Source organism: Camelus ferus, chromosome 17 (genome assembly GCF_009834535.1).
Source record: "Camelus ferus isolate YT-003-E chromosome 17, BCGSAC_Cfer_1.0, whole genome shotgun sequence".
Classification (NCBI taxonomy): Eukaryota; Metazoa; Chordata; class Mammalia; order Artiodactyla; family Camelidae; genus Camelus; species Camelus ferus.
Genome location: NC_045712.1, coordinates 1,620,258 through 1,646,466, shown reverse-complemented (window position 1 = coordinate 1,646,466; position 26,209 = coordinate 1,620,258). Strand labels below are relative to the sequence as shown.

The window sequence follows — 26,209 nt, the reverse complement described above, 5'->3', positions numbered from 1 at the left end:
CGGAGCTAGGACTAACTGGGTAAGTGCAGGGAATTAATTATACCCAGAACAGAACTTAGATGCTCATCAGCATGAGAACTGATTTAGTTCAGCAGCCAAATCAACAGTACCAGCCTCTCGTTCTGAAAGTCCTTTTTCACTTGACCAGCCGTAGGACAGGTCTCTCCTGACCTTGGCGCCTGTGGGTGGCAAGGAAGAGTCACCACGGAGTGCCAGGGCATTATTTATGGTATTGAATCTCTCTGGACCTCACAGGTGAGGACATTCCTCATCTTCCTAGAAAGGCTGTGTGATATTTTTTTTTCTCTCAAATCAAAACTACCCAAGAGTCACTGGAAACAGGAATCAGGGCCTTCTGAAGACCAGGGGCTGAATCCCGGTCAAACCCAGGATTCTAAGCACACTGCTCTTCTTGACAGTTGAGTGTGCTGTTATTGTCACACAAAGCCATCATTTGAAAATAGAGTTGGGAAAGGCTCGAGAATCTTGTGCTTTTACTGGGTTTGGTTCCTTTATGAAACAAGTAGCAAGCAGCATTTCTGAATGTCACACTGCATGACTAGGGCACAGAATTTCCCATTCTGCCTAGGAAGAGGTCCTTTTTGAAGTTCTGTGTGTTTGATATACTGATGGTACGCTATTTGTAGAAAGTGGGTTTCAGTATAAACCGTAACCACAGAGGTAAATCTATGGTTCAGTATACGATCTGACGTACAGGAAGTGTCTGAGTCTAATGATGAAACTTTTTAACTTTCCAGATGACAGAACAAAGGAAGCAGAAACAAAGAATCGGCCTTCTAGGACATCCTCCTCACATGAATGTCAACCCACAGCAGCCAGCATAAGCAAATGAAATAAAGGAATCGCATTTACCTTTTTAAATTATTTTTAGTGTGGGTATGGCTAATTAGTTCTGATTCACCCACGAATGTTACCTTTCTGCTTAGTATATTTGTAAATACTCAGTTTTATACTGTATGTATATGATTGCTACTCTAAAGGTTGGGATATATGTATTGTAATTAGAATTGTTGGCAGGATGAAATTTCATCTGTGCCAAAAATATTAAAGATGCCTTTTTTGGAAGGACTAAAGAAAGCACCTGATTTGCACTTGAACCAGATTATAGATTTAAAAGTATATGACATTATTTTGTATTTAAAACTAGAATAGCCAGTATTTATGTTTTTTATAAAACTGTGCAATACCAATTATGCAATCACAATAAACTTGTAACTCCTGAGTATCCTAATGGGAGTGCACATCTTTGAAGCTGGTGTGTTAATAGTACGTAATAAACGGTTAAATATCCAATGATGCTGCTGCCAAAATCATATTAATAGTGAGTGAGTTTCAGGCCCCTGGGCATTGTGTACCGTGTGATTATCCTGTGGTGATGCTGCTTCTCGTTGCTAGTGGCATCAGTGCCTCTGTCTTACAGTGACAGTGCTCCAAGTCTGAACTGTCGAGTCAGCACTCATTTTAAGACAAGCAACTGTAGTCTCAAAGATTCTTTTAGGCTTCTGAATTGATCATTTAAACGAACTGTGTCTTTAAATAAGAGAGCTAAATTAGATGCTCAGACTTTAGCTTGCCAAGTTAATGAATTTTTTAAAGGGAACTTTTTATGCCACGTTTGGGATAAATGCTTACTAGCTAGCCAATCAGTGTCATCTCCTAGGTGAATTTTGGTGTCACGTTATAAAGAAATGAATAACTGATGGTCTCTAGATTATCTAGTCCAAATGGTAGAGCTGATTTTTTTTTTCTTCATCTGAACCAACGTGCTACAGTAGCTAAGAAGTATTAAACCACATAGAGCCATATAAAGATGAAATACGACCTACCCCATTAGAACTCATAGTTTGAACACTGACATGTTGTTCTTGTGAAAGGGCCACATTTTGGTTTTAGTTCTGTCACATAAGATTTCTTTTCTTGATGGATGAGAAGTATGAAAGGAAACTTTTATATCTGTTGCCTAGTTTTTGTACATGGCTCTCATTTTACAAGAGAACCTCTCTACAAAAAATAAGTTTTAAAATGTATTGGAAGCAGAGTTCTGAAATGAGTAAAGTTTGTAAATGCATATATAAAATAAATATTTAATAAATGATGCAGAATAATATACAGTGACTGACTGGTGACTTTCATTTTGACATCTCTGTGTTGTAACAGCCATTCCAATTATGTATGTTCTTAAGGACCAACGTAAACTACAACTGGTTTGCTTATCAGATTAATTCAGAAAGTGCTTACCTGACTGATGACTCTGAGAACCACCTGGACAGATATGGGGAGGGGTGGACCGCGGCCGTTCGTTCTTCTAGCTGAGCGAGCGGCAGCCAGGCTGTCACGAGCGCCCTGGCACACACCACGCGGGCAGGAGTGCCTTCTAGGGCTCACGCCTCCTTGAACTTGCTCTCTGCAATGCGGAGGAATCACAGACAGCGAGGTCAGTTCTCGTCCATGCCCAGGGGTCGGAGGCCTTCAGCACGACAGTTGAAAATGTCTTACAAAGCTAGCTCGTCTTCCCAAAGGTGGGGAAACTGGTTTCCTCCCAAGAGCAAGGCTCACCCTGGTTGCTCTTTTTACACTGATTTTTCTCTGTGCTTTGGTAAATCACAATAATGACCATCCAACGTTGGGAACTAGGTCAGGATTAAATTCCAGTTAAATGCCTAGTTTCAAAACCAATGCTGCTGCTTTATAAATTCAATAACTTGAAAAAGCAAGTGAATAATTTTCCACTCAGCACAGCAGATCTCCGCAGCCTTTTTCCATAGTAAGGCAAGCCCAAGATAGATGTATACTTGTATCTATAAACAACCCGTCACTCCCTGCTGAACCCCACCCCATGGGCCCCAGACGCAAGGACCTGCTCCCCTCAGGTCCCTCTTTGATCTCCCGAGCTGCCCAGCACGGCCAGGCGGTGTGTGTGCCTTGTCTCCCAAGCCCCGTCCCATCCTGTTCACTGGGAAGCTCTGCATTGACATGTTCAGGTTGTGGCTTTTACAGGTTTCTCATGTCTCGTTTGAATCCTGTCACCTAAGATATAAATCTTCACTCCAGTTTGCCAGCTTCAGCAGAAAATAAATGACGCTGGAATGCCACTCTGCCCTACGTGCGGCAGGTCCTACCCCTCGAGTTCAGGTGTGAACAAAGCTGGTACAACCGAAACACAAAGTCTCAAGTTCTAACTCCTGTGGCCTTTGATGTGCAATTGTGATTTCACCTCTCTCCAGACATCGCTTTTTCAACACCTCTATTTCAAGGACCAAGGTCCAAGTCACCTGCAGGGCTACTTCCCCGGGTGAAGAATCAGAGCCATCAGGCTGAGGAACCAATGTTGACAGCATAGCGCTAACAAGCAAGACAGTCTTTTTGTCTCTGATTAATTTTTAACGTTTGCTGTAGCACCAACTCAGGCGTCAAGATTCTGCCAATTTCCTTAACGGACCCATTTGTTATATCAAAGGCTCTGGGGAACTCCATTCTACTTTTCTAGCATTTATAATATCTTGCCCTTTTCTACTTCTGTCCCTAACATTGTGTAGCGATAAACCTTGTTTTCCCTACCAATAAAGCTTCCACTCTGGGTGCAGGGTCCCAGCGCTGTAACTGACATTCCGTCCTCCTCACGCGCACATACCAAATACAGCTCTTTTTATTTTGTTCTTTAAAAACTGGGTTCAACTTGCTTGGTTTGTTTCCACGTTCATGACTGGTTGCTCCTCAGTCAGTTTTATTTGGTTCTACTTTCTGAAAATGAATTGCTTGATTCTGCTCCTGTAATAACTGCTCTTCCACCCTGCTTAAACATTTCCTAACATAAATTATAAAGCAAGCATACTTTATGTGTGGAAGTGAACCAGCAACCCGGTCTTTGCAGTAGCAAACGAAACAAAGCTTTACTTACGTAGCAGTGGGAAATTACCAAGATCTTCTCAGTAAACTAAGGAATTAACCCATTAAAACCTCAATTATAGATTTCTGTATCCTCCTACTGTGGTTGGTTGGGGTAATGCATTAATGAGAAACAGCCTGAAAGTTTCTGACAGTTATTTTAAGGCTAATCATGAGACCATTAAACCGACTTCCGGGCTGCATAGATGGAAATTGATTCCTCCACTACTACTAGATACAAAAGGAGCATAACTACCTGCTTCCAGGAGTAGAGGTGGTGTTTGCTAAAATAATGTTTTCATAAATTTTGAAAAACAAAATGCGCTTGACAGAATGCTTAAGTTATATGACAATAAAAGTCAGCTTGACACAGGATATGATACAGTCACAAAGGACCCCCCCTCCTGAAGGCTCCTGAGACAATGTGTTCTGTAAACCAAACCACAGAGCGGGAGTGAAACTTTTATTAAAGATAAGAAATTGAGCCTTGGAGTGGTCGAGTAACTTGCTCAAGGACTCGGCTCCAGAATAATCAAAGGACTGCTGAGCCAGCCAAACGGGAGCGAGCTCTTAGCACCTGCTCCCCCCCTTCTAGAAAGGGCTGTGGCATCTCACCCGGAATCAGGTTGCCCAAAACAGCTCTCCCTTGACAGAACGTTCTTATGCAGAATTGTATCCTGTCCTACAGTGCAAACTGGTGTGCTCTTCTTTTCGAATCTCTTTCATAAGAGGAGCTACACATTAGAAAGTATTGAATATGATTAACCTGTCATGACTGAAAACTCTGTGGCAAAGATAAGAAGCCCCTACAAATCTCTCTTTTACAGCTACACATCTCCTATAAATACCACCTGTTTAACTGCACTTCTCAAAAGGAGAATCTGTTCTCTCGATCAGGGTGGCTTCTCCCAGTGAAAACACTGGGGCACAGACTGGCATCCTGTTCTACCACGCAGGTCAGCGTCTGTGAGCAAACCCTGCCTGCTCTCCGTTTCTCTGATCATTTGTGAACACTCAACCAGAATGCTGGAAAACCCCCTCGAAGATTTCGATTTTACAGAAAGTACCCAAAATTCCACCAGTTTTGCATCACAAAGTAGTGGTTAAAGTAGAGTTTTGAGCAAAATGCCATGTGTGTGGTTTTTGTGGGTGGCTGCAGCTCAGAACGACTCTTGGGCCCCGTGAGTTATCGACGGGACAGCTAGGGTGGCAATTAGCAACAAAGACAATTCTGATCACCGAGCAAACATTTTTCCGTCAACGCTATCGTACGCCGCCTTTGGCAACTCTTACAACCTAATGGCTGCCTTCAAGTCCAGACCCCCAAACCTACCAAAACGAAGAACGTAAAAAGGCAGACCACAGGCAGGTTTTCCGTTTGGTCAACTCAGACAGTGCTCACGGGCTGTGGACTCTCCAGCTACTGGTGGTTTAAACTCACCGGATAACACAAACCTCTAGCTTACTGGGGGACTACATTAAAAAATAAATGAATAAAAAGGAATTAACCTAAGGAGAAACTTAAAGTACTTTAAGGTCATGACAAGCCAGTGTGAAAGAGGCTCCCGGCACCTAGGGGTGCATCACCCACCCAGCCTGGAGAGGAAAAGGGAAGCGAAAACCCACGAGAGGATGAGAATGCCGAGTCTGAGAAAACCCCTAGGGTGAACTCTGAACAACAACAACAAAAAAAAGACGAGTCCCACAACATAAGAAGTGCATATCGTATGCAAGAACCACTAATGGAAAGAGTTTGCCAGCATTTCTGTAAAGACCTCACAAAAGAGGGCTGGTCCCGTGTCAAGAGTGACACCTGAGACAACCCAGGAATTCAACCTGTGCACTCCAGAACTTAATTAAGCTACTTAATTTTTTTTTCTCTCACGTATGTTCACCTATGGCATCTCATGCAGTCTTACCAGAAGCTTTGTGTAAATGTCCGCTAGAAGGAAAACTGTGAAGATGTGGGGTGAGGCTGGGACGCGGAGACCAGAGCCGCACCAGGCTTGCGTGCCGAGTGTCGGTTTACTTCAGAGCCCCGACGACGGCAGCGTGCTAGGGGGGAGAAGTGGGCTTCGAGGCGGGTGACAGTCTTCACACCAGCTCTACCAGTTCAGGGCTATGACTTTAAGCAAGTTCTTGAATCATTATAATTTGCACACACACACACACACACACCATCTAAAGAGTAGAGACACCAGCACTTCTTTGGGTCGCAGTGAGATTTAAGAGAGACCGTATACGTCGAGTGCCTGGGAAAGACCCACAAAGGTCACTTCCCATTCCTCCGTAACACGATCGCTTCCTTCTTCCCCACCCGCAACCTCAGCCAAACGCCGCGTGACCAAAAGCTACCTGTGTTCCTACTAAACAGGCCTGAAGTTACTACGCTGGGATCCCAGATCCCCAGGTCTTAACATGACGTGTTTGGGTCACATCAAATCATCTGTAAAAACTGTACTTTTAATATCCAAATTACGTTCTTACTATCAGTTTGAACTGAATTCATAAGAAAAGAAAACTACTCTACAGTGTGTAACTTCCAGATAATTAACCTCACGTTTCTGATTGGTGCTGAAGTTAAATCTGACTTCCTTTTTTCAACAACTTCATGGGAAGACATTTTCCCGTAGGGGTGATCTACTTCCTTAGTTCATCACGTACTTTTACCTACACTCTCGTGTAAGCCTCCCAACTCTGTTAAGCAGCTACTGTCCCTGACAAGTGCATGGCTCGAAACTGTACCATCTTCCACTTAACATTCAAAGGCAAATTCTAGACCGGATCTCACGTAATTCTAGGAAGCCCAGGACTCTCCTTAATAATTTCCAGGATCCTCAGGTGAGTGCTTACAACTTCCTAATGATCCCTTGTCATTTTCTTATCCTGATTCCTGACTGCAGCCAATTCCCCCCATCTCCCCTCTCTATTCCACTCCACCCGAGTGCAGACACGGCCCTCTGTACCCTCTGCCTCCAAAACATATAAACACCTGAGTGTTGTAAAGAGCAGCTCTTTAGTAGGAAATGACTATAACAAACAGATGAATAACAAATAAATAGTAGGAAACTATTTAAAATTGAGAATCAGATATCAAAGCTCTCTGTCCTTTTCCTTCTTTGTCGCTGGAGTAGCAATTTCTCTTCTCATCTTGAGCCTAATGCTAGGACCCACTTCCCTCACCACCCCTGCCCAAACAAAAGCAAAAGAAAAACAAGAAAACTTCCCTCTGGCTTCAAGTGAAAAACTAAAAATTCTTGTCTCTTGACAATGCAGAACAACGTTAGCCCCCTGGTCTCAACCACTCCCACCTGGGTTAGCCCCTTGCCTAGACCAAACAAACAAGACTGTAACTCATCTGTCTTCAGCTTTCAACCCAAAAAGCAAATTGCCTTTTTTTAAATTAAAGTATAGCTTTTTTTTTGCCCCCTTCCTGGTACCTCCCCATCTTAGAAAAGAAGAAATCAATTTAGAAAGGTGAAGCCATGTGGCCAAACGAGAACTTGAGTACTGATCCTACACAGTCGTCCTGCGGTCTCCACGGGGGATCAGTTCCAGGACCCCCGCGGACAGTAAAATCCGGACGCTCAAGTCCCTCACAGAAGCCGCACGTACAGTCCGCCTTCCGCAGCCGCGGGCCCCGCACGCGGGGGTTGGCTGACCGCAGCGCCCGCATCACTCTCTGCCGGTGCTTCACTGTGCCCGGTGCAATCCTGCCGAAAAGGTGCTGGGGCCTCCACCTGCGCACCTGGTTGGGGGCCGTCTGTAAACACCAGGCAAAAGTTCTAAGAGGCGCAAAGCAAGAGTTCTTAAGGGTAAGGGCTGAAACTGGTTCCTTCAGTGCCTCACACAACTCCTGCCAGACGGAAGGGTTCAAGACGTTTGGTGGCACGGGGGTGGGGGACTCTTTGCAAACCTTCACGTTATCTGCCCAAGGGTTTTGGAATCAAGACCCACCAGGATTCTTTCACTAAGGAAGGGATACTTAGTGGTGGCCCAAAAGGAGCTGCATTTACGACACTACTCTTTTAGGGGCTGACCATTTAATCTTCTAAATGACCTGTCATCATAATGCCTCTGGCTCCAAGACTCCTGCTTCACCACTCAAAAACCGTCCTCCGTGGCTCCCTCCCTCCAACGAGGCAACCCCAATCTCTCCCCCTCCTGTCCATTCTTACAGAGGACAAAGCTGGGCTTGTGTTGTCTCCACGAAGGTGGACACTCAAACCCACGTGTACCTCCTTACCCCTCTCACTGCCCCATTCCCTCTCTAACCACACCAGAAGACCATCCCTCCACAATCCATGGAGAATTAGGGCAGTTCTCAGATCACACCTGAAGAGACAAAAGACATTTTAGGTAGCATCAAGAAATTATGCATGAATGATAAATGCTGGAGTGGGTGTGGAGAAAAGGGAACCCTCCTACACTGCTGGTGGGAATGCAGTTCAGTGCAACCATTATGGAAAACAGTATGACAATTCCTCAAAAAACTAAATAGACTTACCATATGATCCAGCAATCCCACTCCTAGGCATGTATCTGGAGGGGATTCTAATGTGAAAAGATACATGCACCCCAATGTTCATAGCAGCACTTTTTACAATAGCTAAGACATGGAAGCAACCTAAATGTCCATCAACAGAGGACTGGATAAAGAAGTTGTGGTATATTTATACAATGGAGTACTACTCAGCCATAAAAAAAGAACAAAATAATGCCATTTGCAGCAACATGGATGAACGCAGAGATCATCATTCTAAATGAAGCCAGAAAGAGAAAGAAAAATATCATATGATATCACTTATACTTGGAATCTAAAAAAAAGAGAGAGAGAGAGACACTATGAGCTCATCTGCAAAACAGAAACAGACTCACAGACACAGTAAACAATCTTACAGTTACCAGGGAAAGGGGGTGGGAAGGGATACATTTGAGAGTTTGAGATTTACAAATGTTGGCCACTATATATATAAAAATGTATTTTAAAAAAATGTCTTCTGTATGGCACAGGGAACTATGTTCAATATCTTGTAATAACCTTTAATGAAAAAGAATATGAAAATTAATATATGTCTGTATATGCATGACTGGGGCATTGTGCTGTGCACAAGAAATTGACACATTGTAACTGACTGTACTTCAATTAAAAAAAAAGAAATGATGGCTGTTTGAGGCAACACAGTTATGGGTCACCTATATATGCACATATATACAACATGGGTGAATCTCAAAATCCCAAAAGCATTAGGTAAAGTACATGAAGTCAGAATCAAAAGGCTATGTAATGTATCATTCCTTGGCTATGACATTCTGGAAAAAGCAAGACTAAAGGAACAGTAATCAGGTCAGTGGCTGCCGGAGACAGGAAGTATCAGAAGTGGATTTATTACAAAAGGATCCTAGCGAAATATTTGGGGTGATCAAATACCTTCAGTGTGATGGTGGATAATGACTATGTAAGCATCTCAAAACTCACAGAACTGTATTCTAAAAAGGATCAATTTTACTACATATGGAAATTATACCTCAGTAAACTTGACTTAAAAAAGAAAAAAACACCACTGGGAGCAGCAAAAGGCCAGGCCCCAGGAGCTGCATGTTCAACCTGCTCCCCAGGTAACTCCGTGGCAGGCTGTCCACAGCCCACGCGCTAAGGGGCACTGCTAACACATGGGTTGTGTTCTAACACCTCTGTCCTTTTTAGAACGTGCAATGTGTGTACTTTCTGAACTGAGCATCATTTCACAGAGTTGAGGGGGACAGTAAGGTCAAGAAATCTGCCCACTGGGGAACCTGGTAGCGTGGCAGTGAGACTTAATTTAAAAAAAAAAAAAAGGACAAAGTATGCTCCTGCTTAAAAAAGTGTCTGTGTTTTAGAACTTACAAATGGAACGGTCCTGAAGGTATGCTGCATGAGGCTTCTATTGTTGCCATAACAAATTACCAAAAACTGAGTGGCCTAGAACCACAAAAATGTATCATCATAGACTTCTTGTTGTCAAAGTCTAACACGGGTTGGCAGGGTTGAATTCCTTCCGGAGGCCCTAGGGGAGAATCCATTTCCTTGCCTTTGTCAGCTTTAGAGGCTCCTGCACTCCCTGGCTGCTGCCTGCTCGCATCGGCAAAGCCAGAATCGGCCAGGTGAGTCCCTTCACTCCCTGCATCACGCTGACTGCGATGCCCTGCCTTCCTCTTTCACTTGTTAGGGCCCTTGTGAGTATCCCACTTGGAAAATCCCAGGAAATCTCCCCATCTCAAAAGCCCTAACATAATCACATCTGCAAAATCCCTTTTGCACTGTAAGGTAACAGTACATTCACAGGGTCCTGGCATTAGGACATGGACATCGCTCGGGGGGCCAGTACTCTGCCTTCCACATTTGCCCAAGCAGAAACCAGGCAGGTGCTTCGGGGTAAGACAAGGAGAACAACCCACCTGTCAAGTTTTCAGGCTTGGCTGATTTGCATACAGTTGGGAAGGTCACATGCTCTCATGGTCCAAACAGGCTGAGCAAGTCTGCTCACTAACAGGACCAGAGAGGCTGCTGAAGCCACGCAGGATCGCCCCAGACGGGCTGTGGCTTCCTTTTACTTTCACTATTGATGCTCTCGGAGAACTAGAAACAGCTATTTTAAAACGTGTTTGATTGTGCGCACGCACGCGCACACACACACACACCTTATTGGAGGTTTTTCTCTCAGGTTTTACTTGTGAGGATTAACACTTTAAGAATAAGTTAAGATCCAGAGAGGTACAGTGAAAACAAAAGTGGACCATAAACTTCCCAGCCAGACAACCCTTGCTGATTAAACAAACACCAAACCATGCCTGTGTGAGACCAGAAATTTTAAATAATATACCATTCATATTTCTTCTTTGGTGAAGTGTTTATTCAAAGTTTTTGCTTACTTTTTTATTTGTTATCATTGAATTTTGAAAGTTTTGGTTTTTATATTCACGTTTCCAATTTTTTATCAAATATATATTTTGAAAATATTTTTTCTTGGTGTCTGTGATTTTTGTCATTTCATTTTCCTAGTACAGCTTTTTAAAGACCAAAAGTTTTTAATTTTGATGAAAGTCAATTTATACTTTTTTTCTTTTATGGTTGTTTTTTGTATCCTAAGAAATGTTTGCCTAAATAAGATCCCAAAGATGTTTGCCCTACGTTTTCTTCCAAGACAGCTACGTACAATAGAACTTTCTGTGATGATGGAAATGCACTGTAATCTGAGCTAATTAATAGAACAGCTTTAGCTAGCCACACCCGGCTACCAAGGACTTGACATGTGGCTGGAACAACAAAGGAGTTCAATTGTTACACTGTATTTAGTTTTAATTATTTAAATTCAAGTAGCCACATGTAGCCAGCATATGGGACAGGATATTCTAGAGGTGCTAAATTTAAATTTTACATTTTGGCCTATGATACATTTTGAGTTAATTTTTGTATATGTACAAGGTATGGGTCAAGGTTCATTTTTTAAAATATGAACGTCAATTAATCCAGCACCATTTTTGAAAAGACTATCTTCACTCCAATGAGTTACCTTGGCACCTTTGTCCAAAATCAATGGACCGTGTTTGTGTGGTCTGTTTCTCTGCACTCTATTCCTTTGACCTCTGCGTCTTTCCTTTCACCAATATCACATGTCTTCCTATATGGTCAACTAATCTTCCACAAAGGTACCAAGAACACATAACTGGGAAAGAGTTGTCTTTTCAACAAACGGTGCTAGAGAAAATGGATATGCAGATGAAAAGAATGAAACCAAACCCTTATCTTACACCATACACTTACATTTTTAAAACATTTTGAATTGATGTTTGTTTAAGAACTGAAACGGAAAAACTTCAAGAAGAAAACACAGGGGGAAAGCTTCATGACACTGGTCCTAGAAGTGATATGAACACCAAAAGGACAGGAAACAAAGGCAAAAATAGACAAGTGAGGCTACATCAGAATAAAAAGCTTCTGTACAGCAAAGGAAACAATAGAGTGAAAAGGAAACTTGTGGAAAGGGAGAAAGTATTTGCAAACTGATAAGAGATTAATATCCAAGATATGTAAGGAACTCCTACAACTCAAGAGCAAAAAAAAAAAAAAAAAATCCAAACAACTTGATTAAAAATGGGCAAATGATCTGAGGAGACATTTCTCCAAAGAAGATACACAAATGGCTAACAGGTACACGAAAAGAGGCTCGTCATCAGGGAAACACGCATCAAAACCACAATGAGGTATGACCTCACATCTCTCAGGACAGCCATGATCAAGACAACAGAAAGTGATAAGTGTTGGTGAGGATGCAGAGAAACTGCAGCCCCTGGGCACCGCTGGTGGGAATGGAAGACAGCAGCCACTCCGGAGAACAGTACAGAGGCTCCTCAAAAATTAAAACCAGAACTACCACACGACCCTGCAATCTCACCGCCGGGCCCAAGAGAACTGAAATTGGGATCTCAAAGAGATATCTGCGCTCTCACGTTCACCGCAGCCTTGTTCACAATAGCCAAGGGGTTTGAACACCTGAAATAATTAAGTCAAGAGATGAATGGATAAAGAAAATGTGGCGTATACACATAGTGCAGTATTATTATTCAGCCATAAAAGGAGATCTTTTCGTACGCTACAACATGGATGAAACTTGAGGACATTATGCAAAGTGAGAGAAGCCAGTCAGGACAAATACGGCATGATTCCACTCCCATGAGATATCTGAAGTAGTCAGAGTCATCAGAACACAAGTAGATTGGCGGTGTCCAGAGGCTGAAGGAAAGGGGAAATGGGGAGTTGCTATTTAATGGCTATAAGGTTCTAGTAATGCAAGATCAAAAAGTTCTCGAGGTCTGCTTTACAGCACCGCGCTGGCAGTTTACGATTCTGTACTGTACACCTACTTATTAAGACGGCAGATCTCACATTATGTGTATGATCTTAGCATGCTTTAAAAAAAACCACACACTGTCCCAATTACTTTAACTTTCTACTAAGCCTTGAAATCAGGTAATACGAATCCTCAGTCTTTTTCTTTTTCAAAATTGTTTTGGCTACTTTAAGTTCTTTACTTCTCTATATAAATTTTAGAAATAGCCCATCAATTTCCACAAAGAAGATGGCTGAGACTGCGATTATAATTCCATACAATCTACACATGAGTTTGGGGAAAAAAAAACTACATTTTGACAATATTGAGTCTCCCAACTTAGGAACACACACCACCTCACCCCTAATTTAGGTCTTTGGTTACTCTCATCAATTTTGTAGTTTTTAGCAGAAAAATCTTGTACGTATTTTGTTACATTTATCCCTATTTGAATAGTTTGGATGCTACTGTACATAACACTTTAAAAAGTCTTCAAGTTCAAAATGTTTCCTGTTAGAGAAGTGTAATTCATTTTCATATACTGACCTTGTAACTTGTGACCTTGCTAAACTACAAGATTCAGTAGCATTTTTGTAGCTTCTTTGGAAATTTCTAACAGACAATAGTGGTATCTACAAACAAAGGCATTTTTATTTCTTCTTTCCAATCTGTATGCCTACTTCTTCTTCTTGCTTTACTACACTAGCTAGGAAAATAATAAATAAGAGTGGTGAGAGCCAACATCCTTGCTTCGTTCTGATTTTAGAGGGAAAACATTCAGTCTTTCACTATTAAGCATAATGTTAGCTGTAGGTTTTTCATGCATGCCCTTTATCAGGTGATGAAAGTTCACTTTTGTTCCTAGTTTTCTGAGACTTTCATCAGGAATGAGTAATAGATGTTTATACAATGCTTTTTCTATATCAACTGAGATGATCTTTTTTAGTCTGTTGATACAGTAAATTGCATTGATTGATTTATAAATAGTGAACCAATCTCACATCCTGGGATAAACCCCATGTGATCATGATGTATTTTCTATTCTTTTTATATACTGAATACTTTTCAACTTTCTTATTGTGATAAAACCAACAAACTTTACCATCCTAACCATTAACTGTACAGTTCAGTGGTATTAAACATATTCACAATATGTACAACCATAACCACGATTCATCTCCATAGCTCTTTTCATCCTAGAAAACTGAAACCCTGTACCCGTTAAATAACAACTCCCACTGTCCCTCCCCGTCAGCCCCTGCAAATCACCGTTCTACTTTCTGCCTCTATGATTTCTGACTACTCAAAGTACCTCATTTAAATGGAATCAGACAGTATTTGTCTTTTTGTGACCAGCTTATTTCACTTGGCATAAGTTTTATCCATGAAATAGCATGTACCAGAATTCCCTTCCTTTTTAAAGATGAATACTATTCTGTTGTATACATATGCCACATTTTGCTTATCCATTCAACTGCTGATGGACACTTGGGGTGCATTCATCTTTTAGCTATCATAAATAATGCTATGAATACAGGTGTACAAGTATCTCTTCAAACCCCTGCTTTTTCTTTTTAAATTGAGGTATAGTTGATGTACAATATTATGTTAGTTTCAGGTGTATACATAGTGACTTGACAATCAAACCCATTATGAAATGATCACCACAGTAAGTCTAGTAACCATCTGTTACCATACAAAATTACATTATTAACTACATTCCTTATACTGTGTATTACATTCCTGTGATATAAAAGTGGAATTGCTAGATCACACAGGAATTCTATTTTTAATTTTTTGAGGAACCACGATACTATTTTCCATAGCAGCTGTATCATTTTGCATTCCCATCAATAGGGCACAAAGGCTCCAATTTCCCCACATCCTCACGAAAACTTAATTATTTCCTGAGTCTTTTGATAGTAGCCACCCCAATGGGTGTGAAGTATAATGCTACCTTATAAAGTTATTTGGGAAGTCTTAATTGTCTGCACAGGAACACATCCTCTTTAAAAAAAAATAAAACCTAAAAACACAGCCTTCAAAACCACAGAACATAACTGATACTTATAAATCCAAAAAATCAGAGAGATAGAAGTAAAATGAAGAAGCAGAGGAACTACTCCCAATTAAAAGAACAAGAAAAGTCCCTTGAAAGAACAATCAATGAAATAGACCTCAATAGTCTACTATCTACTAGTTTTTGAAGATCATGACTTCAAAAAGAGGGTAATAAAAGCACTAAAGGAAATAAAATAACCCCATCCAAAAATGGGCAAAGGGCCTAACAAGCAATTCTCCAAGGAAGAAATACAAAAGCTCAACAGGCACATGAAAAAATGCTCAATATCACTAATTATCAGAGAAATGCAAATCAAAACTTCAATGAGGTATCACCTCACACCAGTCAGAATGGCCATCATTCAAAAGTCCACAAATGACAAATGCTGGAGAGGCTGTGGAGAAAGGGGAACCCTCCTACACTGCTGGTGGGAATGCAGTTTGGTGCAGCCACTGTGGAAAACAGTATGGAGATTCCTCAAAAGACTAGGAATAGACTTACCATATGACCCAGGAATCCCGCTCCTGGGCATATATCCAGAAGGAACCCTACTTCAAAATGACACCTGCACCCCAATGTTCATAGCAGCACTATGTACAATAGCCAAGACATGGAAACAGCCTAAATGTCCATCAAGAGATGACTGGATAAAGAAGATGTGGTATATTTATACAACGGAAAACTGTTCAGCTATAAAAACCGACAACATAACACCATTTGCAGCAACACTGATGTTCCTGGAGAATGCCATTCTAAGTGAAGTAAGCCAGAAAGAGAAAGAAAAATACCATATGAGATTGCTCATATGTGGACTCTAAAAAGAAACAAAACAAAAACACAAAATAGAAACAGGCTCATAGACATAAAATACAAACTTGTGGTTGCCAAGGGGGCAGGGGGCAGGAAGGGACAGACTGGGATTTCAAAACAGAATAGATAGTAGTAGAATAGATAAACCAGATTATATGGTATAGCACAGGGAAATATATACAAGATCTTATGGTAGTGCACAGAGAAAAAAATGTGACAATGAATATATATATGTTTATGTATAACTGAAAAATTGTGCTCTACACTGGAATTTGACAGAACATTGTAAAATGACTATAATTCAATAAAAAATTGTAAAAAAAGATAATAAAGGAATTAAGAGACTATGAATAAACATGTAGAATACTATAAAGGAAATAGAAACTATAAAGAGGAGCCAATTAAAAACAGAAAACTCAATGGCTGAGAAAAGAGCTGAGCTGAAGGCAATCAAAAGCAGACCAGACAGAGGAAAGAGTAAGTGACTTAGAAGACAGGATAAGAGAAATCACACAATCAGAGCAACAGACAGAGAAGCAAGTGATTCTAAAGGCAGAAAGAGAAAAACAAAGAGTTACAAAGGAGCCTCCATAAGGCTTTCAGCTGATTTCTCAACACAAACATTGCAGGCCAGAAGGGAGAGACAAGATATATTCAAAGTTCTGAATGAGAAAAAGCTGCAACCTAGGATGCTCTATCCAGCAAGACTATCCTTTAGAATAAAAGGAGAGAAAAAGAATTTCACAGACAAGGAAAAACTAAAAGAATTCAGCAATACTAAACCTATCCTAAGAAAAATATGGAAAAGTCTACTCTAAATAGAAAAGAAGGACACTATAGAAAGGAGAGAACCATTAATTGGAAATGAGATAACTACAATGAGTTGCAATAGAATAAACACGAAGATGTAAAACAGGACATCAAAATCATTTAAGGTGGGAGAGGGAGCAAGAAAATAAAGACTTTTTTTCTTTTTTTCATTCATTTTAGGATGTGTTTGGGCTTATATGACTTTATAGCAAACAGATATAGTAATGGGTCAATATACTTGAAAATCAGGGTAACCACAAATCAAAGAATACAATAGAGTCACAAAAAACAAAAAGAAACCAAGATAATATGAAAGAAGATATCACACCACAAAAAGAAAAAGAAATAAAGAGGAAATACCAAATCAACTGGAAAACTAAGTTCAAAGTGGCAATAAACACACATCTATCAATAATCACCATAAATGTCAATGGACTAAATGCTCCAATCAAAAGACACAGAGTGGCAGACTGGATAATAAAACAAGAACCTACAATATGCTGCATACAAGAGACCCACTCTAGGGAGAAGAACACACATAGATTGAAAGAGAGAGTACTGAAAAAGATACTCCATGCAAATAGAAATGACAAGAAAGCAGGAATAGCAATACTGATTTCAGACAAAATAGACTTTAAAACAAAGGCCATAAAGAAAGATAAAGAAGGACACTATATAATGATTAAAGGAGCAACACAAGATGAGAATATTACACTCGTAAACATACATGCACCCAATATAGGAGCACCTAAATACATAAAACAAATACTAACAAACATAAGGGGAAAATTGATTGGAACACAATCACAGTAAGAGACTTTAACACCCCCTTAACATCATTCAACAGATCTTCCAGACAGAAAATCAATAAAGCAACAGAGATACTAAATGACACAATAGAACAGCTGGACTTGGTTGATATTTTTAGGACGTTACATCCCCCCCAAAAACAGAATATACATTGTTTACAAGTGCACAAGGAACATTCTCTAGGATAGATCATATGCTAGGACACAAAAGAAGCCTCAGCAAATTTAAGAGGATAGAAATTATTTCAAACATCTCTGACCACAATGGCATGGAACTAGAAATCAATCACAGAAAAACAAAGAAGGAAAAAATGACAATATGAAGATTAAACAACATGCTATTAAAAAACCAATGGCTCAAGGATGAAATCAAAGAAGAAGTTAAAAAATAACTTGAGACAAATGACAATGAAAACACAACCACACAAATCCATGGGATGCAGAAAAAGCCATCCTATGAAGGAAGTTCATAGTGATACAGACCTTCCTCAAAAAACAAGAACAATCTCAAGTAAACAATGTAACTATCATCTAAAAGAATTAGAAAAAGAAGAACAAAGAAACCTAAAGTCAGCAGAAGGAAGGAAATAATAAAGGTCAGGGAGGAAATAAATAAGAGCTTTAAAAAACAATAGAAAAAAATCAATCAAACCTAGGGCTGTTTTTTTGAACGAGTAAACAAAACTGACAAACCTCTGGCCAGGCTCACCAAGAATGAAAGAAAGAGAACACAAATAAACAAAATTAAAAATGAAAATGGACGAATTACAACCAATACCACAGAAATATAAAAGACCATAAGAGATTACTATAAATAACTATTTCAAAACAAATTGGACAACCCAGAAGAAACAGACAAGTTTCTGGAAACATTCAGTCCACCAAGACTGAATCAAGAAGAAACAAACCACTTAAACAGTCTGATCACTAGAAATTAAATAGAATCAGCAATTTTAAAAAAAATCCCTGCAAACAAAATTTCAGGACCAAATGGCTTCAGTGGGGGAATTCTACCAAACATTCAAAGAAGAACTCATACCAATTCTTCTCAAACTCTTCCAAAAGATTGTAAAGGAGGGAATACTCCTAAACTCATTCTGTGAAGCCACCATCACTCTGATACCAAAACCAGACAGACACTACCAAAAAAGAAAATTATAGGCCAGTATCACTGATGAACATAGATGCAAAAATCCTCAACAAAATATTAGCAAACAGAATCCAACAGCACATTAAAAAGATCATACACTGTGATCATATTGGATTCATGCTAGGAACACAAGGATGGTTCAACATACGCAAATCACTCAGTGTGATACATCACATCAACCAGAAAAGGGACAAAAATCACATGATCATATCAATAGATGTAGAAAAAGCATCTGATAAAATTCAACACCCATTTAAGGTAACTCTTACCAAAGAGAGTATAGAGGGAGCATATCCCAACACAATAAAAGCTATTTATGGCAAACCCACAGCCAGCATCATACTCAACAGTGAAAAACTGAAAGCCTTTCTGCTAAAATCTGAAACAAGACGAGGATGCCCACTCTCACCACTTCTATTCAACATAGTTTTGGAAGTCCTAGCCTCAGCAATCAGGAGAAAAAGAAATAAAAGGAATTCAAATTGGAAGAGAAGAGGTAAAACTGTCACCATATGTGGATGACATGATACTATATATAGAAAACCCTAAAAGCTCGCCCAAAAAACTACTAGAGCTGATAAAAAGAACTTGGCAAAGTAGCAGGATACAAGATTAACATACAGAAATCAGTGGCATTTCTTTACACTAACAATGAAAGATCAGAAAAGGAAAGTAAAGAAACAATCCTTTTAATATTGCATACAAAAAAAATAAAATACTGAGGAATAAATCCGACCAAAGAAGTGAAAGACTTACATGCGGAGATCTACAAAACATTGATTAAGGAAATTAAAGATGACTTAAAGAAATGGAAATATATCCCATGCTCTTGGATTGGAAGAATCAGTATTACTAAAATGGCCATATTGTCCAAGGAAACCTACAGATTTAACGCAATCCCTATCAAATTACCCAGGACATTTTTCACAGAAAGAGAACAAATAATTCTAAAATTTATATGGAATCACAAAAGACCCAGAATTGCCAAAGCAATACCAAAGAAAAAGAATGAAGCTGGAGGAATAACCCTCCCAGACTTCAGACAATACTATAGAGCTACAGTCATCAAAACGTCATAGTATTGGTGCAAAAACAGACATATGGATCAACGGAACAGAACAGAGAGCCCAGAAATAAACCCACAGACCTACAGTCAATTAATCTTTGACAAAGGAGGCAAGAATATACAAAGGGGTAAAGACAGTCTCTTCAGCAAACGGTGTTGGGAAAACTGGACAGCTGCATGTAAATCAACGAAGTTAGAACACTCCCTCACACCATACATAAAAATAAACTCAAAATGGCTCAAAGACTTAAACAGAAGACAAGACACTATAAACCCCTTAGAAGAAAACATAAGTAAAACATTCTCTGACATAAATCTCAGCAATATTCTCCTAGGGCAGTCTACCCAGGCAATAGAAATAAGAGCAAAAATAAACAAATGGAACCTATTTAAACTTACAAGCTTTTGCACAGCAAAACAAACAATAAGCAAAGCAAAACAACAATCTACAGAATGGGAGAAAATATTTGCAAATTATACAACTGACATAGGCTTAATTTCCAGAATATATAAATAGCTCATACAACTTAATAACAACAACAACAAAAAATAAACAACTCAATCCAAAAATGGGGAGAAGTCCTAAACAAGCAATTCTCCAGTGAAGACATACAAATGGCCAACAGGCACATGAAAAAATTCTCAATATCACTAATGATCAGAGAAATGCAAATCAAAACTTCAATGAGGTATCACCTCACACCAGTCAGAATGGCCGCCATTCAAAAGTCCACAAACGATAAATGCTGGAGAGGCTATGGAGAAAAGGGAACTCTCCTACACTGCTGGTGGGAATGTAGTTTGGTGCAGCCATTATGGAAAACAGTATGGAGATTCCTTAAAATACTAAAAATAGATTTACCATATGATCTAGCAATCACACTCCTAGGTATATATCCAGAGGGAATCTTAATTCAAAAAGATCCATGCACTGCAATGTTCACAGCAGCACTATTTACAGTAGCCAAGACAGGGAAGTAACGTAAATGTCTATCAACAGGTGACTGGATAAAGAAGCTGTGGTATATTTATACAATGGAACACTACTCAGCCCATAAAAAAGAATAAAATAATGTCATTTGCAGCAACATGGATGGACTTGGAGATCATCATTCCAAATGAAGTAAGCCAGAAAGACAAAGAAAAATACCATACAATATCAGTTACATGTGAAATCTTAAAAAAAAATGAACTTATTTACAAAACAGAAACAGACACAGAAAATAAACTTAACTTACGGTTACCAGAGGGAAAAGGGGTGGGAAGGGATAAATTGGGAGTTCAAGATTTGAAGATACTAACTAATCTATATAAAATAAATGAACAACAAGTTTATACTGTATAGCACAGGGAACTATGTTCAATATCTTATAGTAACTTACAGTTAAAAAGAATATGAAAACAAATATATGTATGTTCACATATGACTGAAGCATTATGCTGTATATCAGAAGTTGACACAAAATTGTAAACTATTCTTGAATAAAATATATATTTAAAAAATTTTAAGTAAAACAAGGAGACATAGTTATAGGTCAACACATATGAATCCTATAGTAACCACAAATCAAAAACCTAAATAGATAAACAAAAACTAGAGAGAAAGGAACATAAGCATACCACTGAAGAAAGTCATCAAGCCACAAGGGAACAAACTAAAAGAAGAAAAGAATAAGAAGAACTGCAAAAATAATCACAAAACAAGTAACAAAACGGCAATAAGCACATACCTGTCAATGACCACTTTAAATGCCAATGGACTAAATGCTCTAATCAAAAGACACAGGCTGGCTGATTGGATGAAGAAACAAGACCCACCTATATGCTGCTTATAAGAGTCACTTCAGAGGTAAAGACACAGACAGAGTAAAAGCGAAGGGACAGAAAAAGATATTTCATGCTAGTGGAAACAATAAGAAAGCTGGGATAGCAATACTCACATCAGACAAAGTAAACTTTAAAACAAACTCTATAACAAAAGGCAAAAAAGTGCATAAGTTATACAGTGATAAAGGGATCAATACTAGAAGAGGATACAACATACATTAAAATGCATGCACCTAATGCAGGAGCACCTAAATATATAAACCAAGTATTAACAGACACAAAGGAAGAAACTGACCATAATACATAACAGTAGAGGACTTTAATGCCCAACTTACATCAACAGACAGATCATCCAGACAGAAAATCAATAAGGAAACAGTGGTCTTCAAGGATACATTAGGCCAACTGTACATAATAGGTATCTACAGGACATTCCATCCCAAAACAGAATCCACATTCTTTTCAAATATACATGGAATGGTCTCCGGGAAAGATCACATACTAGGCCACAAAACAAGTCTCAAAAAATTTAAGAGCACAGAAATATACCAAAATGAAAACACCAATTTGAAAAGATACACGCACCCCAAAGTTCATAGCAGCATTACCTACAACAGCCAAGATATGGAAGCAACTTAAGTGTCCATCAACAGATGACTGGATACATATGGCATACATACACACACACACACACACACTAGAATATTACTCAGCCATAAAAAAGAGTGAAATTTTGCTTTCTATAAAAACATACATAGACCTGGGGGTACTTAGCGAAGTAAGTCTAACAGAGAAAGATAAGTACTGTATGTTATCACTTATATATTGAGTCTAAAAAATAAAATAAATGAATGAATATAACAAAACAGAAACAGACTCAGAGAACAAACTAGCAGTTACCAGTGAGGAGACAGAAGGAGGGAGGGGCAAGATAGGGGCAGGGGATTAAGAGGGACAAACTACTGTGTATAAAATACATTAGCTGCAAGGACACATTGTGCAGCACAGGAAAGCAACCAATATTTTACAATAATTTTAAATGTATAATCTATAAAAATACTGAATCACTATGTGATACACCTGACACTAATATAATATTATAAATCAACTATAATTCAATTTTTAAAAAGATGTAAGTTCTGCAATATGCAACCTGAGCTTTTACCAACTGTGTTCTAGGACAATAAACAATTTTTTTAAGGAAAAAAATTCTACTCATATATATTTTTAAAATATCTTCCCTTTCCTTCTTCATTTTACCTACAATGCTACTACCCTTCTCCAGGCAGCCATCATTTTTTACCTGGACTTCAGCAATGGTCACTTAATGGTTGTTCCTTCTACTCATAGCCTCGAAGCTCCCAGCATTCTCCTACCCTACTTTCCAAAACCTTTTTTCACAGACTCAGAGACTCTGACTCCTTCTTCCTTATTTATCCTCATCTCTCACAACTTCCTCCTTTACCAAAGCCACCGCCCCGAATACACACATACACCTATAATAATTAACGTCGGACTTTCTAGGTCCCGGAACAACGGATGCTCTCTTCTGCATCGTGTCTTTCCACACGCTGTTCCTTGCTTAGAACGCCCATCTCCTCCTGCCTTCACTTGACTTCTACTTAACTTTCAGACGTCAGTTAAGGTATCCTTTTCCTGGAAATCTTTCAGTGACACCCTAAGCTGGGGCTATGTGTTCTTTATCCCTTCAGCACTTAATAAATTGAAGTTATTTTGCTGTTACTTCCCTCCAGATTGTAACTTCCACGAGAGCTGGGGCTGATTTACATCCTGTTCGCCACCCTAGTCCTGCTGTTGTTAAATTCAGAAATCCTTATTTTATGAATAGAAACACATACAAATCAGAACAGAGGAGCCAACGCTGAATCACAATTTAGGTATACTGACTGCACTGACCATGGGCTTAGTCAAAAATATTCAGTGCCCACCACATCCTTCTAGTATTGTGTGAGCATTGTAGGACTTGGATTCAGAAGACCTTGAGCAATTTCCTTTTACTTTCTCTGGAATTTTTTTTCCTTTTCTGAAATGTTTTCTTCATTTCTTAAATGGGGTAAGAAATGCCTATATCACAGTGATACAGGAGAACCGATGAGAGGAAACAGAGGGAAAGCATTTTATAAATCAAACAATACTACACATACATGTATATCATTATATACATATATGTATCATTAACTATTTCATGTTGCCCAAAATCTAATGGCTTATTTTTATCCATCAGTGCTTTCTACTACTACTACTTTCTAACATTTTCAAATTAATTTTTATTTTAATAAAGTACACAATAAACACAAATTTACCTTTCCTTTTCTGAAGTCTAAAACTCTCGTTTTAAAATCCTAGCCATCCAATATCAATTTTATGAGCAGATTCTTAAGTAGTTGCTATGTGTTACATTAAAATTCTTGACTCCTTTATTAAATTAAGAAATTATTGCTTTGGGCTAAGGGCCACACTAACATTGTAAGATTTCATTATTTCATTCAAAACAAAGAAAACACAACAAAAATGTTAAAGGAAACTGTTTCTCAATAAAACATTATAAATCTTCAGGATTTCATCACAATTATAAGGCATAACTTTTCAGGAAGATTCTTCTCTCTTAAAAAAAAAAAAAAAAAAAAAAACAGAGAAAACAAAGTCATAAGTTTCCTGAGGTGGAAGAACATATAATAAACACTGTCTTATTCTTCGGTGTCCAATATGGTAAAGAGAAAAAATGGGGACAAATGATTTACATAAGTATTAAACAGAAATAGTACATTCTCAATGAATGTTTATTATGCTTGTTGTGGTTATTCAACAGATCACACTCTGTGTTACATAATGTATGTTGAACTGAAGTAGTGAGACCAAGGACACCTAGCTCTTTCAAGCCAAATTCAAGAAACTGGAAGACTGGCAAGTAAACTCCACAACAACTTTTTAATATATTGAAATGAAAAGTTGAAAATAAATGGAAAACATCAACCAAATGCCGACTTTTTCCAACAAGGAGCTATGTAAGGGCAGACCGATGAGTTTTGCAAACACCCCTCAGTCACTTAAGGGGGTCAGGATCTATCAGCTATTTGGACATATTTTAGATGCAAGGCACCACACGCCAATCAGTGTGGAGTCATGGTAGGCTTACAAAAAGCTAGTTACATTCTGACAAAGCATGTTGTCTGATCAACAGACCATAAACAGAAACTATCACTGGCACTCAGGGGCAAAATCCAGCTGGGTTTCTTTATCCCTAATCCCAGTTTCAGCTGTGGGTTTTTTTTTTCTTCCCAGAAAGAACAGTAGTTTGATTTACTCAACACTCTGAAGAAGTCAGGGTGTGGTCATCCTTCTCTAAATAATATTACAAATGGATTTTCCCTGAACTCTTGCAGCAACAGGATTTTTCAAGTAGTTACTGGTAGGAAAAGGTGAGACAAAGGTCAAAATGCACGTCTGCAATGAAATAATAAACACTATCTTTTAAGGACCATCCTGGAGACAACGGAGGCAAAGGCATTATTGAGACCAAAAAGGTACAGCACAGAACACGAGTATCTTTCAAGCTTCCAACACGGAGCCACAGTAACACCTGAAAATACTTTTGCCAGCTCTCCTGTTAAGGGCTGACAATTTTAAACCAAATTACTCCAGTACACGTTAATAATCGCCCCAAATGCAGATCCATCACATTTCCTCCATCATCAGAACAGGACTCAATCTACCACTGAATTCAGAAAAATCAATGAAAAGTTTCCTCTAGCCTTTCTAAAACACTTACCAGCTACAGAGACGGGGAAAGTCAGATTGCGGAAACCTTTTCCAAGGCAAGGATATAAGTGGGAGTGTGCCTAATAAATCAATAACTGAATCCCTCCTCCCTGGCGAGCCAAGAGTGGAGCCGGCCCTCTGTTCTGCAGGGGAGCACCCTCGGCGCGCATAATCTGTGTCTGCATTCCCCCCAGACATCCTGGCTGCTCCGAAATGAACAACTCTACACAGACGCCCTTCGCACCGCCTGAAGCCTGGAACTGGTGTTCTGAGCCCTCCATGTGCGAGGGACAATGCATAGCCATACGACACGCTCTCCTCATTACCTTTGATGCAGGTTCTGTGCGCTGACGAGCAAACTGAGGCCCAAGCTCACACAGGCAGTGTGGCCCAGCCACGGGGGGACCCCCCCCCGGGGGGGCCCTGGCACTAAACTACCGTGGAGCTTTCATCTTGCTCAGTGCCCGCGCTAGGCACCCGGCTCCCTGAGGGCAAAAGGGGGTGACTTGGGTGCTCTAAATACTCACTAGTCAGGTAGTGAATGTGGCGTGAACTCTTCTTTGTGGCCACTCTCAAGCCGCAAGCCCTCCAGAAGAATGGGGACACTGAGGCCAGGTTAAGTGGCTTGCCAGAGGTCACAGAGCAGGTAGTGGGCAGAGGGGGGCCTCGAAGGCTGACCTCTGCCAATCTCAACGTCCGTTTGTACTACTGCCCAGAGCTTCTACCAGGCTTACTGGTCCCTAAGATCCTGCAGACTTTCAGGGGAAAAGGCCTGGGTCGGGGCTTCCCTCCGGGATCGTTTTCCCGTCAGCAGCCTCCGTCGACAGGGAAAAGCGGCGGCCCCACCCGCCGCCAGCGGCGAGGCTTCGCGCCAGGCACTCCCTCCTCCGCCTTCACCCCTTTGCCACCTCCGCCCTCGCGCCAGCCTCGCTGTGCGCCTGCGCGCCCCGGCCCGGCCGTGGGCCCTTGGGGCTCCACCTGGCCCAAGGCCGCCGCCAATGGCAAGGCGGGGCCTCGCGCTCGCCACGCCCCCTCACGGGAGCGCACGCTTGCACCTCCCGCTCTGCCGGCGGCCCCGGCTTAGCCGCGTGCTGCGAGCGGTGCGCGGGCGCCCGGTGG

General features: G+C 40.1%; 1 protein-coding gene and 1 long non-coding RNA gene across 4 annotated transcripts in view; one reads left to right on the top strand and one right to left on the bottom strand.

The window, feature by feature from the left end:
• Positions 1-2,136, top strand: part of ITPR1 (inositol 1,4,5-trisphosphate receptor type 1) — a 299,811-nt gene extending 297,675 nt beyond the window's left edge. For all 3 annotated transcript variants that reach the window (XM_014560075.2, XM_014560074.2, XM_032458045.1), the window contains one exon: positions 759-2,136. In XM_014560075.2, coding sequence (XP_014415561.2) covers positions 759-845 — 87 coding nt within the window. In that variant the 3' untranslated portion in view covers positions 846-2,136. The remainder of the gene's footprint in view (positions 1-758) is intronic.
• The window catches only part of LOC116657061, a 30,696-nt gene extending 4,723 nt beyond the window's left edge, over positions 1-25,973 (bottom strand). Inside the window, exons 1-2 of the long non-coding RNA XR_004311993.1 lie at positions 25,618-25,973; positions 2,260-2,425 (exon numbers count right to left, since the gene is read on the bottom strand). This is a non-coding gene — a long non-coding RNA (uncharacterized LOC116657061). The remainder of the gene's footprint in view (positions 1-2,259; positions 2,426-25,617) is intronic.
• Between the last annotated feature and the right edge of the window lie 236 nt (positions 25,974-26,209).